Source organism: Bubalus bubalis, chromosome 13 (assembly GCF_019923935.1).
Source record: "Bubalus bubalis isolate 160015118507 breed Murrah chromosome 13, NDDB_SH_1, whole genome shotgun sequence".
Lineage (NCBI taxonomy): Eukaryota > Metazoa > Chordata > Mammalia > Artiodactyla > Bovidae > Bubalus > Bubalus bubalis.
In genome coordinates this window covers 14,835,403-14,854,214 of record NC_059169.1, presented here as the reverse complement: position 1 = coordinate 14,854,214, position 18,812 = coordinate 14,835,403, and the positions used below count along the sequence as shown (strand labels likewise).

Here is an 18,812-nt window from a genome sequence, read left to right as displayed (position 1 = left end):
AGAAAACTAAGATCATGGCATCCAGTCCCATCACTTCATGGCAAATAGATGGGGAAACTGGAGACAGTGGCTGACTTTATTTTGGGGGGTTCCAAAATTACTTCAGATGGTGACTACAGCCTTGAAATTAAAAGACACTTACTCCTTGGAAGGAAAGTTATGACCAACTTAGACAGTACATTAAAAAGCAGAGACATTACTTTGCCAACAAATGTCCATCTACTAAAGGCTATGGTTTTTCCAGTAGTCATGTATGGATGTGAGAGTTGGACTATAAAGAAAGGTGAGCACTGAAAAACTGATGCTTTTGAACTGTGATATTTGAAAAGACTCTTGAGAGTCCCTTGGACTGCAAGAAGATCCAACCAGTCCATCCTAAAGGAGATCAGTCCTGGGTGTTCATTGGAAGTACTGATATTGAAGCTGAAACTCCAATACTTTGGCCACCTCAAGTGAAGAGCTGACTCATTAAAAAAGACCCTAATGCTGGGAAGGATTGGGGGCGGGATGAGAAGGGGATGACAGAGGATGAGATGGCTGGATGGCATCACTGACTTGATGGACATGGGTTTGGATAGACTCCGGGAGTTGGTGATGGACAGGGAGGCCTGGCGTGCTGCAATTCATGGGGTCTCACAGAGTTGGACATGAACTTAACTGATTATCTTATTATTTGTATTACTTTGCTGTAATTTTCTTTTTACTTAGTCTTTTTCTAGATTGTGAGCCTAATGAAAACAGGGATTTCATCTTTTTAGGTATATTCTTTTCTGAGGACATCTTTACCAACTCTTAGCAGTTTCTGGACACTTATCTAAATAATGAACCAATTTTCCAAAAGGCTTAAATCAAAATAACTGAAGATCCCATTTTTATTATGATATCTTCATGTGGTTTAGTCACTCAGTCGTGACCCTGTGGACTGTAGCCTGCCAGGTCTCTCGACCCATGGGTTTTCCCAGGCAAGAATACTGGAGTGAGTTGCTGTTTCGTTCTCCAGGGGATTTTCCTGACCCAGGGATCAAACCTGAGTCTCCTGCTTGGCAAGCAGATTCTTTACCACTGAGCCCCCAGAGAGGTCATTGGCTCACATTGAGCAGTTTTGCTTCAGTTTTCACATCAGGGCTCTATATGATAGTGTAATGATGCAGATATGACTGAGGGCCAGTGGGAAGTAACACAGGTAACTCATTATTAATAACAAAGTTCTGAAATGTGAGTGTGACTTCTTTCCATGAATTAGATCACATTCAAGATTTGAATACTAACATGATCCTTATTTACTTTCTCTCTTAAGTGGGAGAGAAATTTGTGGTGTTAAATTCTGTCCATTGGTTACAGCAGTGCTGTCCACAGAATATATAGTGACCCACATCTATAAATTTAAATTTGCAATAACCACGTGAAAAAGTTAAAAGGGACAAGTGAAAGTAATATTAGTTAGACCTTTTTGAAACTATGTGTCAAAAATATAATAGCATGTAATAAACAGGAAAAAAATCATTGAGACGAAAAAGAGTTTTATGCTATCTTTGAAATCTGTAGTGTATTGTACAGTTAACTGCTAAGTCACTTCAGTCGTGTCCGACTCTGTGCGACCCCATAGACGGCAGCCCACCAGGCTCCCCTGTCCCTGGGATTCTCCATGCAATAACACTGGAGTGGGTTGCCATTTCCTTCTCCAAAGCATGAAAGTGAAAATTGAAAGTGAAGTTGCTCAGTCGTGTCCGACTCTTAGTGACCCCATGGACTGCAGCCTACCAGGCTCGTCCGCCCATGGGATTTTCCAGGCAAGAGTACTGGAGTGGGGTGCCATTGCCTTCTCTGATTGTACAGTTAGAGCACAACTCAATTTGGACCAGACGCATTTAAAGTCCTCAAAATCATTATGTGAATAGTGTTACTGTATTTGACAACCCAGGGTTTATAATATTAGTAAGGATTTTCATGGATTCAAAGGAGTGAATGTAGTTTTCATAATTGGAAGGATGTTCGTCATAGGTGTCATAGTTTGGGTTCCCCCAGTAGCAGACCATGAGGCAAACATTTGCATGAAACTGGTTTATTTTAGAAGTGATCCTAGGAAAACACATGTATGGAGTGGGTAAGTGAGACAATAAAGGAAAGGAAACCAATAAAATGTGTGTTATCAAGAAAGTTACTGCTTTTGTAACTGGGTTCCTTCCCTTAGAGTCACCCTGGGAGACACAATTATTCCAGCTGACAGGCAAGGGCACTGGGGCATTTATCTACCAACTCCCCATCCATCACTGGTTAAGGGCTGAATCCAAGGTTTTTTACTTGCTTTGCATATGGCCCCAGTGTGGTGCCATAGCTAGAAAGAGGCCCTAAGTGGAGAGTTGTTGAGAAACAGTGAGCTCTTTAGTCCTGGAGAAGAGTCAGAGGACACGAGCTAGAAAGTAACAGCTTCTGCTCCAGCAGGTCACACCATCCAAGGAGGGATCCTGTTAGCCTCAGGAGCCCTAGGGACTTGATGTCACTGAGACTCTGCTTTGTACCAATTGTCCTGTTCACTTATGTATCCCTAGTTCCTGGAATAGTAGGTGTTCAATAAATAGTTATTGACTGTATGGCTTTCCCTGAGTACCTGCTTTACTCTTTCAGGCTCTCCATGTAAATAAATGGGGCACATGGTTACCAATCATGTGTCATGTCCTTAAAACTCCCTCTTCAGAAAGGAAAGAGAGGTTTTCTCTTTCTAGCTCCAGCAAAAAAGAAAACAGAAATTACCCCTCGCTCAACATTCTCAAGGAAGAAATCCAGTTGGTCTGGTTAGCCATGAGGTTATCTGTGGGCCAATCCCTTTGCCTATTGACATGACATATTATGATTGGCTAGATTTCAGTTGGATGCCCAGCCCTGAGTTTACAGAGGTAGATATATTACCAGAAGGAGGAGTGATACAGAGATTGTCACCATATTCAGAACTATGGATACCCACAGGATTATGTTTAAATTGTGAATCCCATTTGTCATGTATGTCTTGATAGAAAAATGCTTGAGAACCAGCCTTATCCCACCCGAGCCATTTGAGTTCTGTTGTTAAACCTGCTGCAGATTTAACACAGCTTTGACTATATGTCAGAGATCCTATAGACCTCCAAAAAGTGGTCTCCAACCTTTTTGGCACTAGGGACCAGTTTCATGAAAGACAGTTTTTCCATGGACCAGGGAGGGTGGGATGGTTTTGAGATGATTCAAGCTCATTACATTTATTGTGTACTTATTCCTTTTATTATTATGTTGTGACTATAAAATGAAATAATTACACAATTCACCATACTGCAGAATCAGTGGGAGCCCTGAGCTTGTTTTTCTGCAACTAGATAGTCTCATTTTGGGGTGATGGGAGAGACTGACACCTGAAGTGTGCTGTTTATGTCCAATCTACTCTGCAATCACATTTTGGTTGCTGTCACTGCAGAAAAGCCTGCTTCCCAAAGATAGCTTGTTGAATATGGAAGCAGACTTTTCAGTGCTTTGTGGCAATCTCAGGATATTCTGTCTTTAATCTAGAACAAATAGATATTTGAAATTGTTTCAAACATACTTTTTAGATCATCATCATTTAGAATCTCAAGAAGGTGATCCTCTCTTACAACAGATAAAGTCGATTCACCTGGCTTATTTGCAAATGGATCACAGATCCATTCCTTCCCAGTTCAAGAGTGTTTTGTGGTTGGGAAGTAATGCTCAAACTCTTTCAAAAGCTGAAATAGGTGATCACACACCAGCTAGGATGAAGAAGTCCCTGGCTCAGTCTCTTTCAAAATCTCCGTTAATATTTGAAACATGTCAAAACCCCAGTGTTCACTTGTTACCTCCATAATTCCAGTTTGGCATTCAATGCAGCCACTTTATCTGCTGACTTAAACACAGTTGTCCTTCTCCCCCAAAGTGATAGATAGATTGCGTTCATTGAGCAGGTTGAGTATGTCACACAGGTAAGCAAGGTTTTCAATCCCTCTGTGTCTCTGAAAGGTGCTGCCAGAGATCTCTGGAGCATCTCTTGAACCTCAAAAACTCTGGCCAGTGATCTACCTTTAGAAAGTCTTCTCACTTTTTTGTGCATAAGAAATGTGTGCACTGTGCATCCATCTCCTCACAGAACTTCATGAACAGATGTGAGCTAAGGGCATGCACTGTAATGTAGTTGATCATTTAGTCACATCCTGCAAACACTGTTAAGTTCAGGTGAGACTTTTCAGCTAGCCAGCATTTCTCTATGGATAACAGTGTATATCGACTCACATTTAAAAGGGATTTCTTTGACCCAAGTAGTGAAACAAGAAAGCCATCCAGTCATGGCAACCACTGTGTGCACAGAACAACACAAAATGACCAATTCAGTTTTCCTGATATGTAATTTCAAAGACTTAAATAGTTCTGTAGCTGTGGTATTGGTTGGCAACAAAAGTGCACAGAACATATCCTCGTGCACATACTCCTGAAAATATGGCTCATAGAAACAAACGTTGTTGCCTTTTTGTCAACATCAGTAGATTTGTTCAGTTGGATTGCGTACCACGGTGACTCATTAATCTTTCCTACAATTGTGCCTCAATCTAGCTATGGTCTAGATGAATTCATCTAGCCAAAAGAGGGAAAGGTGCCACCTTTTGAACTGAGCCTCTCCTAAAAGTTCATGAAAGCTGTCCTCAGCACCAGGCAGGATTGACTCTTCAGTAAGAGTGAAGGACTTTTTAACTTTAGCAATGATGTTCACCACCAAGAATGATGCTCTCAGTGCAGACACATTTGATGAGGTTGTGGCCATCACTAATTGCTTCTGTTCTTCGTGTTCACATATTTCCTTTTGAAAAACTCCAAAGGCTTGTCTTTCAATGCAGGGTGCTTGTTTTCCATATGACAACAGTTATGATGGTTTCATGGCTTCATTGCATAACTGGTTGCAAATACATGTGTTGCACTTAACCTGTAATTGAAGTAGAACTCTTGATATTTTATCTTAATTGACTTTTTCTTTTGTTCTCAGTCTTAGACTGTTTTGCTGTCTCATCATTGGGTCTCTCCCCCTTATCAAAGAAGCTCCGACTCTGTTTGTTTTTTACTCATTTTGGCTAAAGTTAGCTTGTGGGCTTACAAAAACTGTGACAGTATGCAGTGCAGGAAAGAGGCACTGATGGAAGTAATGGGCAGGCCTTATGCACACTAAAATTAGTGTCGGATTCTGCCTTAAAGCCTGTCACGAGATGCAGCTGTGCAATTGAAGTACCAACTCATGTGCTACTGTACAGCCTGCCAACAGATGCAGCTTGTCACTTGCCACTCATTGAAAGGGTCTTGATATGAGTCTGCAAGCAATTGGCTTATTACAGACACACTGCCGTCAACCTCTCTGCTAATGATAATGGTACTTGCAGGTGCTCCCCAGTGCTAGCGTCATCACTTCAGCTCCACCTCAGATCATAAGGTATTAGATTCTCATAAGGAGTGCTCAACCTAGATCCCTCACATGAGCAGTTCACAGTAGGGTTGATGCTTCTATGAGAATCTAACGCTGCTGCTAATCTGACAGGAGGTGGAGATCAGATGGCAATGTGAGTGATGAGAAGTGGCTCTAAATACCCATCAAGCTTCTCTTCCTTGCCCATTGCTCACCTCTTGCTCTGTGGCCTGGATCCTAATAGGCCATAGATCAGGGGTTGGGGACTCCTGCTGTAGACCATATAATAATTTATAGTTTGCACAGATACAGATTTCCCCCATGATCCATGAGGTTTATTTGGAAATGAATCATCAAGTCCAACAAGATTGATTTTCTCCTTAGATGTTGTTTTGTCAATGGCTGGCTTCATTAACTCAGCATAATATATTCAATGTTCATCCATGTTGTGGCATACATACATGTATCTATCTTTACAAATAATATCCTATTGTATGTAATACCAGATTTTATTTATCCGTTCATTAGGTGGTGTACACTTGCTTCCTCCCATCCCTAACACCCCTAATTATTACCTTTTCATGAATAATTGTGTTATACCATTAGTAACTAAGTTATCATGTGGACATATGTTTTCATTTATCCTGGATAGATAACTATGAGCAGAATTTCTGGGTTATGTGGTAACTTTGTGGTTGTACCATTTTACATTCCCACCAGCAATATATGAGAATTCCAGTTTCTGTACATCTTTTCCATCACTTGTTATTGTTCTTTTAGTTGTAGTATTGAACAATTTCAGCTCAGTAAACAAGTGCAGATAGAGGTCTTATGACATCTCCCCCATGTTTGTAAGCTCTGTGTCTGGCCTAGTGGTCCTGCGCCTGAAAGACATTCACTGATCAGATCAGATCAGAGCAGTCGCTCAGTCGTGTCCCACTCTGCTACCCCATGAATCGCAGGATGACAGGCCTCCCTGTCCATCACCAACTCCCGGAGTTCACTCAGACTCATGTCCATCGAGTCAGTGATGCCATCCAACCATCTCATCCTCTGTCATCCCAGTCTCATTTTGCCCCCAATCCCTCCCAGCATCAGAGTCTTTTCCAATGTGTCAACGCTTTGCATGAGGTGGCCAAAGTACTGGAGTTTCAGCTTCAGCATCATTTCTTCCAAAGAAATCCCAGGGCTGATCTCATTCACTGAACACCTGTTCAAAACAAAAAGTGTTTTTTGTTGTTTTTTAATTGAAAGGTAATTGCTTTATAGAATTTTGTAGTTTTCTGTCATACATCAACAAGAATCAGCCATAGGCATACCCATGTCCCCTCCCTCCTGGATCTCCCTCCCATCTTCCTCCCCACCTCACCCTTCAGCCTTTCGCCGAGTCCATGTTTGAGGTCCCTGAGTCATACAGCAAATTCTCATTGGCTACCTATTTTACATATGGTATTGTGAATTTCTATGTTACTTTCTCCATACATCTCCCCTTCTCCCTCCTCTCCTCCCATTCTATCCATATGTCTGTTCTCTATGTGTGTTTCTCCATTGCTGCACTGAAAATAAATTCATCAGTGCCATCTCTTCAGATTCCATATATATGTGTCAGTATACAATATATATATTCCTCTTTCTGACTTACTTCACTCTGCATAATAGGCTCTAGTTTCGTCCACCTCATTAGAACAGATTCAAATCTGTTCCTTTTCATGGCTGAGTATTGGAGAAGGAAATGGAAACCCACTCCAGTGTTCTTGCCTGGAGAATCCCAGGGACGGGGAAGCCTGGTGGGCTGTCGTCTCTGGGGTCGCACAGAGTTGGACACGACTGAAGCAACTTAGCAGCAGCAGTAGTCCATTGTATATATATGTACCACAACTTCTCTATCCATTTATATGTCGATATACATCCAGGTTGCCTCCATGTTCTCACTATTGTAAACAGTGCTGCATTGAACATTTGGGTACGTGTGTATTTTTCAGTTTTTATTTCCTCTGGGTATATGCCTAGGAGTGGGATTGCTGGGTCATATGGTGGTTTTATGCCTAGCTTTTTAAGGAGTCTCCATACTGTCTTCCATAGTGACTGTATCAGTTTATATTACAAGAATGTTCCCTTCTCTCCATACACTCTCCAGCATCCACTGTTTGTAGACTTTTTGATGATGGCCACTCTGACTGGTGTGAGGTGGTAACTTCTTGTATTTTTGATTTGATGTTGAGCATCTTCGTGTGCCTGTTACCCATCTGTATGTCTTCTTTGGAGAAATGTCTCTTCAGGCCCCTTTCCCACTTTTTGACTAGGTTGTTTGCTTTTCTGGTATTGAGTTGTATGAGCTGCTTGTATATTTTAGAAATGAATTCTTTATCAGTTGTTTCCTTTGCTATTATTTTCTCCCATTCTGAGGGTTGTCTTTTCACTTTGTAGTTTCCTTTGCTGTGCAAAAGCTTTTAAATTTAATTAGGCTGCACTTGTTTACTTTTGTTATTATTTCCATTATTCTTGGAGGTGGGTAGGAGATCTTGCTTTGATTTATGTCATCAAATGCTTTGCGTATGTTCTCTTTAAGAGTTTAATAGTTTCTGGTCTTACATTTAAGTCTTTAATCCACTTTGAGTTTATCTTTGTGTATGGTTTAAGGTAGTGTTCTAATTTCATTCTTTTGCATGTAGCTGTTCAGTTTTTCCAGCACCACTTATTGAAGCGGCTGTCTTTGCCCCATTGTATATTCTTGCTTCCTTTGTCAAAAATTAGGTACCCATAGGTGGGTGGGTTCATCTCTATCTTGTTCCAGATCAGATCAGACCAGTTGCTCAGTCGTGTCCGACTCTTGCGACCCCATGAATTGCAGCACGCCAGGCCTCCCTGTCCAACACTAACACCCAGAGTTCACTGAGACTCATGTCCATCGAGTCAGTGATGCCATCAAGCCATCACATCCTCTGTCGTCCCCTTCTCCTCTTGCCCCCAATCTCTCCTAGCATCAGAGTCTTTTCCAATGAGTCAACTCTTCGCACGAGGTGGCCAGAGTACTGGAGTTTCAGCTTTAGCATCATTCCTTCCAAAGAAATCCCAGGGCTGATCTCCTTCAGAATGGACTGATTGGATCTCCTTGCAGTCCAAGGGACTCTCGAGAGTCTTCTCCAACACCACAGTTCAAAAACATCAATTCTTTGGCGCTCAGCCTTCTTCACAGTCCAACTCTCACATCCGTGCATGACCACAGGAAACACCATAGCCTTGACTAGACGAACCTTTGTTGGCAAAGTAATATCTCTGCTTTTGAATATGCTATCTAGGTTGGTCATAACTTTCCTTCCAAGGAGTAAGCGTCTTTTAATTTCATGGCTGCAGTCACCATCTGTAGTGATTTTGGAGCCCAGAAAATAAAGTCTGACACTGTTTCCACTGTTTCCCCATCTATTTCCCATAAAGTGATGGGACCGGATGCATGATCTTCGTTTTCTGAATGTTGAGCTTTAAGCCAACTTTTTCACTCTCCTCTTTCACTTTCATCAAGAGGCTTTTGAGTTCCTCTTCACTTTCTGCCATAAGGGTGGTGTCATCTGCATATCTGAGGTTATTGATATATCTCCCAGCAATCTTGATTCCAGCTTGTGTTTCTTCCAGTCCAGCGTTTCTCATGATGTACTCTGCATATAAGTTAAATAAGCAGGGTGACAATATACAGCCTTGATGAACTCCTTTTCCTATTTCGAACCAGTCTGTTGTTCCATGTCCAGTTCTAACTGTTGCTTCCTGACCTGCATACAGGTTTCTCAAAAGGCAGATCAGGTGGTCTGGTATTCCCATCTCTTTCAGAATTTTCCACACTTTATTGTGATCCACACAGTCAAAGGCTTTGGCATAGTCAATAAAGCAGAAATAGATGTTTTTCTAGAACTCTCTTGCTTTTTCCATGATCCAGCAGATGTTGGCAATTTGATCTCTGGTTCCTCTGCCTTTTCTAAAACCAGCTTGAACATCAGGAAGTTCAGGGTTCACATGTTGCTGAAGTCTGGATTGGAGAATTTTGAGCATTACTTTAGTAGCCTGTGAGATGAGTGAAATTGTGCGGTAGTTTGAGCACTCTTTGGCATTGCCTTTCTTTGGGATTGGAATGAAAACTGACCTTTTCCAGTCTTGTGGCCACTGCTGAGTTTTCCAAATTTGCTGGCATATTGAGTGCAGCACTTTCACAGCATCATCTTGCAGGATTTGGAATAGCTCAACTGGAATTCCATCACCTCCACTAGCTTTGTTCGTAGTGATGCTTTCTAAGGCCCACTTGACTTCACATTCCAGGCTGTCTGGCTCTAGGTAAGTGATCACACCATCGTGATTATCTAGGTCGTGAAGATCTTTTTTGTACAGTTCGTCTGTATATTCTTGCCATATCTTCTTAATATCTTCTGCTTCTGTTAGGTCCATACTATTTCTGTCCTTTATCGAGCCCATGTTTGCATGAAATGTTCCTTTGGTACCTCTGATTTTCTTGAAGAGATCCCTAGTCTTTCTCATTCTGTTGTTTTCCTCTATTTCTTTGCATTGATCACTGAAGAAGGCTTTCTTATCTCTTCTTGATATTCTTTGGAACTCTGCATTCATATGTTTATATCTTTCCTTTTCTCCTTTGCTTTTCGCTTCTCTTCTTTTCACAGCTCTTGGTAAGGCCTCCCCAGACAGCCATTTTGCTTTTTTGCATTTCTTTTCCATGGGGATGGTCTTGATCCCTGTCTCCTGTACAATGTCACGAACCTCATTCCATAGTTCATCAGGCACTCTATCTATCAGATCTAGTCCCTTAAATCTATTTCTCACTTCCACTGTATAATCATAAGGGATTTGATTTAGGTCATACCTGAATGGTCTAGTGGTTTTCCCTCCTTTCTTCAATTTAAGTATGAATTTAGCAATAAGCAGTTCATGGTCTGAGCCACAGCCAGCTCCTGGTCTTGTTTTTGCTGACTGTATAGAGCTTCTCCATCTTTGGCTGCAAAGAATATAATCAATCTGATTTCGGTGTTGACCATCTGGGGATGTCCGTGTATAGAGTCTTCTCTTGTGTTGTTGGAAGAGGGTGTTTGTTATGACCAGTGCATTTTCTTGGCAAAACTCTATTAGTCTTTGCCCTGTTTCATTCTGTATTCCAAAGCCAAATTTGCCTGTTACTCCAGGTGTTCTTGACTTCCTACTTTTGCATTCCAGTCCCCTATAATGAAAAGGACATCTTTTTTGGGTGTTAGTTCTAAAAGGTCTTGTAGGGCTTCAGAGAACTGTTCAACTTCAGCTTCTTCAGCATTACTGGTTGGGGCATAGACTTGGATTACTGTGATATTGAATGGTTTGCCTTGGAAATGAACAGAGATCATACCTTCGTTTTTGAGATTGCATCCAAGTACTGCATTTCGGACTCTTTTGTTGACCATGATGGCCACTCCATTTCTTCTGAGGGATTCCTGCCCGCAGTAGTAGATATAATGGTCATCTGAGTTAAATTCACCCATTTTTGTGCCAGTACCATACTGTCTTGATTACTGTAGCTTTGTAGTTTAGTCTGAAGTCAGGAAGGTTGATTCCTCCAGCTCCATTCTTCTTTCTGAAGACTTTTGGATATTCAGGGTCTTTTATGTCTCCATATGAATTGTGAATTTTTTGTTTTAGTTCTGTGAAAAGTGCCATTGGTAATTTGACAGGGATTGCATTGAATCTGTTGATTGCACCTAGTAGTATAGTAATTTCAAAACAAACAGAATTTTATTTGTATTTGTTTTAGTTTTTACAAAATACTCTCACAAATTCTGAGGCTGACGGTAACCCTGTTGGAAGCAGGATGAGTGAGGCATCTAGAGCTCTGGTCCCTTGGCTCCAGAGCCAGTCCTCTGAACAGTGTAACACTGGATTTGAACATTTCTTCTAAATATCATAGTAGTGTATGTTCAGAAAAGAATGCTAAGAAGTTTTAAAAAATCTTAATTAAAAAAAAATACAGCAGAAGCTGTAGGGACTGAGTGTATTTGACAGTTTGGAGACGCTAATTATGGTCTTGAGACACTTGTGGGGACCAGAGAGAACAGTCTGGGGAAGTGTGACAAGAGAAGTCACTAGACTTCCAACTTCAGCAAGCAATTTATTGATCTTTGAAGTAGAACTAGTAGCTGAACATTTATAGGGATGGAAAAATGTAGAGAATTTCAAAGAGAACTGGAAATCAATTGAGGAGTGATTATTTAGGTTGTTTGATAGCATTATCTGAGAAAGAGTTAACACCAGAAAGATGGGTAATTGGAAGTTGACAATTTTCAGCTTTGTCTTCCTTTTTTTCAATAGAAAACTTCAAACATGCATGAAATATCAAGAAAATAGTATAATAAACCATCAGCATGCCCATCAATAGAAAATTATCAACAGTTTGCCATTCTTATATGTTTGAGTTATAAAAAATATTTGAATACATTAAGGGTGTCTTTAAAATTAATTTCTACTTCAGCTTTATTGAGGTCTAATTGATGATCAAAAATTGTATATATTTAGATGTACAACTTGATGAGTTGACATACATATACATTGTGAAATGCTCCTCATACCAAGCCAATCAATATATGTATCACTTCACATCTTAATCATTTAATTTTTTCTCTCTTGTATGTTGAGAACTCCCAAACTCTACTCTCTCAGCAAATGAAAAGGGCACAGTACTGTACTGTCAACTGTAACCAAACTGCTGTACACTAGTTCTGCAGGACATATTTATCTTGCATAACTGAAGCTAAAAGTCATTATTAATAACACCATTTTAGCCAAGGTACATGGGAAATTATCAAAGAATAATGAGATGATCTTATTATAAGCACCACAAACTTTGATCTTTCTTCATTTAGAATTAAAGGGAAGAGAAACTGCTGAGCTGGTAAGATGGCCACACAAATAACTTATCACTTATGAGTGGGAGCCCAAGATTTTATTCTCAGTCCTACAGCATTGATTCATTCGGATAGCATATTCCAGACACTTTTCACATACTGACCATCCAACAGTGAGACAGTCATGCTGGACTTGGACTTGAATCCAAATCAAAATTCATCATTTACTGATTCAAAGATCTTGGAGAATGCTGTCCTTGAGCCTCATCTTTCTCATCTGTAAAATAGAGATAATACCTTCTTGAATAGGGCATTGTGGGAGTTAAAAGTGAATCAAGTTTCCCACAAATGCACATAACCTGTATTCTGTAACATATTGCCACTATTACTCCACTAGACAGGCCCTGAGCTCATGATGGAAGAAATCATAAGGCAATCTCTCTGTCCCAAATTCCTCTTCAAAGAGGGCAACAAAAAGCTCACAGAGGTCCCCCCACAATGTAACCTGTGAGATGCAAGACACCTCACATGTTGCGGCGATCTCCAATGACAGTATGAATTCATGTTTCGAAATCATTTGAAGTCTTCTAATCTTCTGTTACATTTGTTTAAGTCTTATAGCTCTACAAACATAATATGTGCTAAACCCTGTCGTTGGCCATTGTCAAATGTTTGGTGCCTGGTTTGTATTGGCCAAACCAAGCCCTTGTGCCCAATGTACACTGAGGTGATATGAACTGAAATGTTGGCGTTCTGAGCAGAGAAAGGTTTATTGCAAGGGCCAAGCAAAGAATAAGGATGCTCGTGCTCAGAAGGCTGGAACTCCCCAGTGGATTTCAGGGGAGGTTTTTTAAAGGCAGACTAGGGGAGAGAGTGGAGAGTACTTGATTTAGCTCATGCAGTATTCTCTGCTTGATGTTGAGGAGCACGGTAATGCAACAGGGGTTATCATCATAAATCCTTAGGTTCCAGTTTATCATGGTCATCATGCAGTTAACTTCTTCCACCTGGTGGACTTTTTAGTATCTGCAAAACAACTTGGGAATGTGCACCAAACATATTATCTGTAGCCTTCTGGGAAAAACTAAAGATTTTGTGACTGCCGTATGGCTAGTCTATTGATAAAGGTTGTTGTTTTTTTTTTTTTTATTACGTGTTCACATTTTTCCAGCCATTAATTCTTGAGCCAGCCTTTTGTGATTCAGATGAGGCCTGGGAGACTAAAGATTTTCTACAAACAGGAGACAGGCAGAGGGCATGGGGTGGGGGTAGGATCTATCCCAGGAAGGCCCCACTGGGTTCTGCTTCATTACAGTTGGAGAACTTCCCACAGCGCCCTTATTTGGTCTTGATGAGGGCAGAGGGCCCAGAAAGAAGGCTGCTATCTCCTTCTGCTAGCTTTCTCCAGGTTTCCTCTGCAGCCCATGGGGAGCCTCTGAGCAGCAGAGATGGGCGGGGCCCGAGCCTCCCGTCTCCACCTTCTGGGTGAGTGCCTGGGCTCAGAGCAGGAACTTCCGCAGAGTTTGCGGCCAGGTGCGCTCCTGGGAGCTGGGCTGGTTGTGGCCCACAGTCAGCCTGCTGCCTTTATCAAAGAGCTGATAACTTTGCCTCCCACCTGCGTGAGGCTTCTGGAAGCATCTACCTGGGTGTCTCTTGGTCCTGCAGCCCCACACGTGGCACGCTGCATCCATCCTATGCCTGTGGCAGCACCTGCAAAGAGTGGGTGCTTCAGAGGTGGACCCTGGAGGCCGCTCAGTCTTGGGAGGCGGACCTGGTGCACAAAGGGCGCTCCACTCTCAGAAGCAGGTGTTCTCAGGCTCCGGCCCAGTGGACCTGCGAGGCGGCCAGTCTCCAGCATCCCCACCAGCGCCTCCAGGAGCAGCAGGAGCCCCACCGCCGCCTGAGCAGGGAGACCCCGGTCTGTGTCTGCCTTGGCCGACAAGATGCTGCCCGTGTCTGCAGAGGTGAAGACCAGCCCGCTGCAGAAGGCGAACTTCTGCTCGCGCCTGTTTGTCTGGTGAGCGCCCTGAGCTTTGACATTCCACCACGGGTGCAACACTGTCGGCTTCCGTTGGGGACCAAGGGACAAAGCGAGGAAGTGTGCCTGGGAGCCTGGGGCCAGTGGGGTTGCGAGGTTGGGAGGGGTGGGGTTGGGAGGGGTACCAAGGGACCTGGTGTCAGGGGAACTGAGTCTCCCTGCCTTGCTGCTCTCCGCCCAGCCAGCCCTGGAGCCTGAGAGCTGATGCAGCAGGAGCAGAAGGCAAGGAGGTTGCTCAGGGAGAGTCACTGCCCAGCAGGAGAAGGGACTGGGCTCCCCACTCTCCACCTTATCCAGTGGCCTCAGAACCACTGAGGAATTCGCTGTCAGTTCTGAAATAAGCTGCAACTCCCCCACCCCCACCCCCCAGCCCCTGCCCCCCACCAAGCAAGCAGCTTGTGAACAATTTTCTTTATCTATTTAGTGCCCTGCATCTTTGCCATCTTCCAATAATGTGCCCACCTCTTCCTATGTTCCTTAGGTGAACATCTGAGTTCCAACTGCCCTGGGCTCCCTCTTTCCCCCTGTCTATGGCCATGTCTTTCTTTCTGTCCCTCCTTCACTCCCTGTGTGGTCCTGTATGTCCTGGTACCTAGTTTTGGCCAATTTCATGTGTGTACAAAACACTATTGTTTTTTTATGAAATGAATGGGGACGTTATTCTGGAACATGTGTTGCTTTTGCCTGGGACACATGGCCAGGAGTAGAGTGTGTATTTGACCACAGCCCTGGCCCTATTGTGAATATCTCCACTTCTATCTTTGAGAACCAAACCCTGGGAATGGGGTCCCTGAAACCTGTGGGGTCTTATCCAGATCTCTATCCTTCAGAGAAGCAGTGCATGGTCTTGATGCGGGTGGTCCTGCCCAGGAGTCCTTTGGTCCTGAAACCACTGACAGGTCCATGAGCTGGGAGGAAACACAGAGATGAAAAGCACTGCAAAGAGCTGAAGCTCTTAATTGAAATCTTCATCTAATAGCTGGGACTACAGATATGCAGGCCTGAACCTTTGGGTTTTAATCACACTTGGGTGATTATTAGGTCTTTTGTTTCTGGACCCTAACCCATTTATCTTTTCCACAAATTCTGATACTTCTTTTATTGGACAGCCTAGGGGATCCCCAGGGGGATGGCAGCTCCTATGCTTGTTTTGATGGTGATGTATTCAGTGCATGTAGCTACATCCCTTGGCTATTTGGTTGCCCTTTAGGAAAGAGGGGCCTAGAAGACGGAGTATGTGTGTGGTTACCATAAATAATAGCAAAGTAGACAAATGTCTCCTTAACGTCAAGTAGGGCAAGAAACTCTCAAAGCACATTTTATTTATTGACTTTGAAAATGTATGTGTATAGAAATGGAAGGAGAAGACTTCCATTTTCATTGGCACCCATTTCCAGTTTTCCTGCTGGGGAGGAAGGAGCTATTACCTCTTATTTCATGTTTGAAGACTCTGAAGCATAGAGGTTGAATAGTTGCCTACCATCAAACAGCTAGTAAGCGGTGGAGTGGGATCTCAAACCAGGAAGTCTGGTTCTGGGATCTGTGTTTCTTGTGTATGTAACTGCTGTGCTTGCCATGGAATTGGCTGCCTGGACTTGTTCCAGGGTCCTGGCCCAGATTGAGACCCCTTATGATGATGGGGAGGTTCTTTTTCCACTCAGATTCCCCCAACCAATTAGTAAACTGATGGTGAGACTGGTAGAGCACAAGCTTTGCTCAGTGACCAAAGAATGGAAAAGTGCAGACTTAGTTTGCAAGTCAACCTCTCAGCCCAACTGGGTATACAGGAGGGTTGAAGTAAAAGGAAGGGAATCAGGTTAAGAGAGGGAGGAATATTCATGGCTTACCCAATAATGCGGTATGATTTGGACCTGAAATTAAGGCAACACTCCTTTCAGTCCTTGTATGAGCTCTTTGCTTTGTTGTCATAGCCATTGTCAACTGTAGTGGTCCTGGTGGGTGTGTCATTTATCATGCTTATATATTACAGTGGGTGCATAATGAGGCTCTGTGTCTACTAGATGTTAAGTCTCCTGCCATTTGGGTCCTACCTAGTTCTAATCAGTTCTTATTTTTTTCTTTCCTTTTATGATTGAGCCTGAAACTCAGATAAGAGCAGTTGGTTTCCATTCGAGGGAGGGGCAGGGATATATTTCTAGGGCATCAGCCTTTCCTTTTTACTGTTCCTTATTACTGAAGGACTCTGAAGAAGCAAAGGTTCATCTTCTGATCCTGCTACCTGCTAAGCATAGGCATTGTTACATGTTGGGTTCACTTCAGTTCAGTCACTCAAATTGTCTGACTCTTTGTGATCCCATGGACTGCAGCACGCCAGGTTTCCTAGTCCATCGTGAACTCCTGGAGCTTGCTCAAACTCATGTCCATCGAGTTGGTGATGTCGTCTAACCATCTCATCCTCTGTTGTCTCCTTCTCCCCCTGCCTTCAATCTTCCCCAGTATCAGGGTCTTATCCAATGAGTCAGTTCTTCGAATCAGGTGGCCAAAGAATTGGAGTTTCAATCTCAGCATCAGTCCTTCCAATGAATATTCAGGAAAGATTTTCTTTAGGATTGACTGGTAGGATCTCCTTGCAGTCCAAGGGACTCTCAAGAGTCTTCTTCAAAGCACAGTTCAAAAGCATCAATTCTTCAGTGCTCAGTTTTCTTTATAGTCCAAACCTCACATCCATTCATGACTACTGGAAAAGCCATAGCTTTGACTAGATAGACCTTTGTCAGCAGAGTAATGTCTCTGCTTTTTAATATGCTGTCTAGGATGGCCATAACTTTTCTTCCAAGGAGCAAGCGTCTTTTAATTCATGGCTGCAGTCACCATCTGCAGTCATTTTAGAGCCTCCAAAATAAAGTATGTCACTGTTTCCATGTTTCTGCATTTATTTGTCATGAAGTGATGGGACCAGATGCATGATCTTCATCTTTTGAATGTTAAGTATTATGCCAGCTTTTTCCACTCTCCTCTTTCACCTTCATTGAGAGGCTCTTTAGCTCTTCTTTGCTTTCTACCATTAGTTCAGTCAGTCAGTTCAGTTGCTCAGTCGTGTTCAACTCTTTGCGACCCCATGAACTGCAGGACACCAGGCCTCCCTGTCCATCACCAACTCCCGGAGTTTACCCAAACTCATGTCCATTGAGTTGGTGATGCCATCTAACCATCTCATCCTCTATCCCCTTCTCCTCCTGCCTTCAATCTTTCCCAACATCAGGATCTTTTCAGATGAGTCAGCTCTTTATATCAGGTGACCAAAATATTGGGGTTTCAGCTTTAACACATCAGTCTTTCCAATGAACACCCAGGACTGATTTCCTTTAGGATGGACCTGTTGGATCTTCTTATAGTCCAAGGGACTCTCAAGAGTCTTCTCCAACACCAGAGTTCAAAATCATCAATTCTTCTGCACTCAGCTTTCCTTATAGTCCAACTCTCACATCCATACATAACTATTGGAAAAAACCATAGCCTTGACTAGATGGTCCTTTGTTGACAAAGTAATGTCTCTGCTTTTTTAATATGCTGTCTAGATGGGTCATAACTTCATGGCAGCAATTACCATCTGAAGTGATTTTGGAGCCAAAAAAAAAAATATATATATATATATTATATATATATATATATATAGTCAGCCACTGTTTCCACTGTTTCCCCATCTATTTGTCATGAAGTGTTGGGACTGGATGCCATGATCTTAGTTTTCTGAATGTTGAACTTTAAGCCAACTTTTTCACGCTCCTCCTTCACTTTAATCAAGAGGTTCTTTAGTTCCTCTTTACTTTCTGCCACAAGGGTGATGTCATCTGCATATCTCAGGTTATTGAAATTTCTTCCGGCAAACTTGATTCCAGCTTGTGCTTCATCCAGCCCAGCCTTTCTCATGATGTACTCTGCATATAAGTTAAATAAGCAGGATGACAACATACAGCCTTGATGTACTCCTTTTCCTATTTGGGACCAGTCTGTTGTTCCATGTCCAGTTCTAACTGTTGGTTCCTGAACTGCATACAGGTTTCTCAAGAGGCAGGTCAGGTGGTCTGGTATTCCCATCTCTTGAAGAATTTTCCACAATTTATTGTGATCCACACAGTCAAAGGCTTTGGTATAGTCAATAAAGCAGAAATAGATGTTTTTTCTGGAACTCTACAACCTTGCTGTATTCTCCCAATTTGGAACCAGTCTCTTTTTCCATGTCCAGTTTTAACTGTTGCTTCTTGACCTGCATACAGATTTCTCAGGAGGCAGGTCAATTTGTTTAGTATTCCTGTCTCTTGAGGAATTTTCCACAGTTTGTTGTGATCCACACAGTCAAAGGCTTAGCAATAGTCAATAAATCAGAAGTAGATGCTTTTCTGTAATTCTCTGTCTTTTTCTGTGATCCAACAGATGTTGGCAATTTGATTCTGGTTCCTCTGCCTTTTCTAAATCCAGCTTTAACATCTGGAAGTTCATGGTTCATGTACTATTGGATAAT

At 42.4% G+C, this 18,812-nt stretch overlaps 2 protein-coding genes across 2 annotated transcripts in view; one reads left to right on the top strand and one right to left on the bottom strand.

The window, feature by feature from the left end:
• The window catches only part of LOC123328868 (ATP-binding cassette sub-family C member 4), a gene marked incomplete in the record, with an annotated part of 1,148,417 nt that overhangs the window by 1,040,848 nt on the left and 88,757 nt on the right, over positions 1-18,812 (bottom strand).
• LOC123328865 (ATP-binding cassette sub-family C member 4) overlaps positions 13,794-18,812 on the top strand; it is a 69,288-nt gene continuing 64,269 nt past the window's right edge. Inside the window, exon 1 of the mRNA XM_044926910.2 lies at positions 13,794-14,308. Within this exon, the coding sequence (XP_044782845.2) occupies positions 14,235-14,308 (74 nt within the window). The 5' untranslated portion in view covers positions 13,794-14,234. The remainder of the gene's footprint in view (positions 14,309-18,812) is intronic.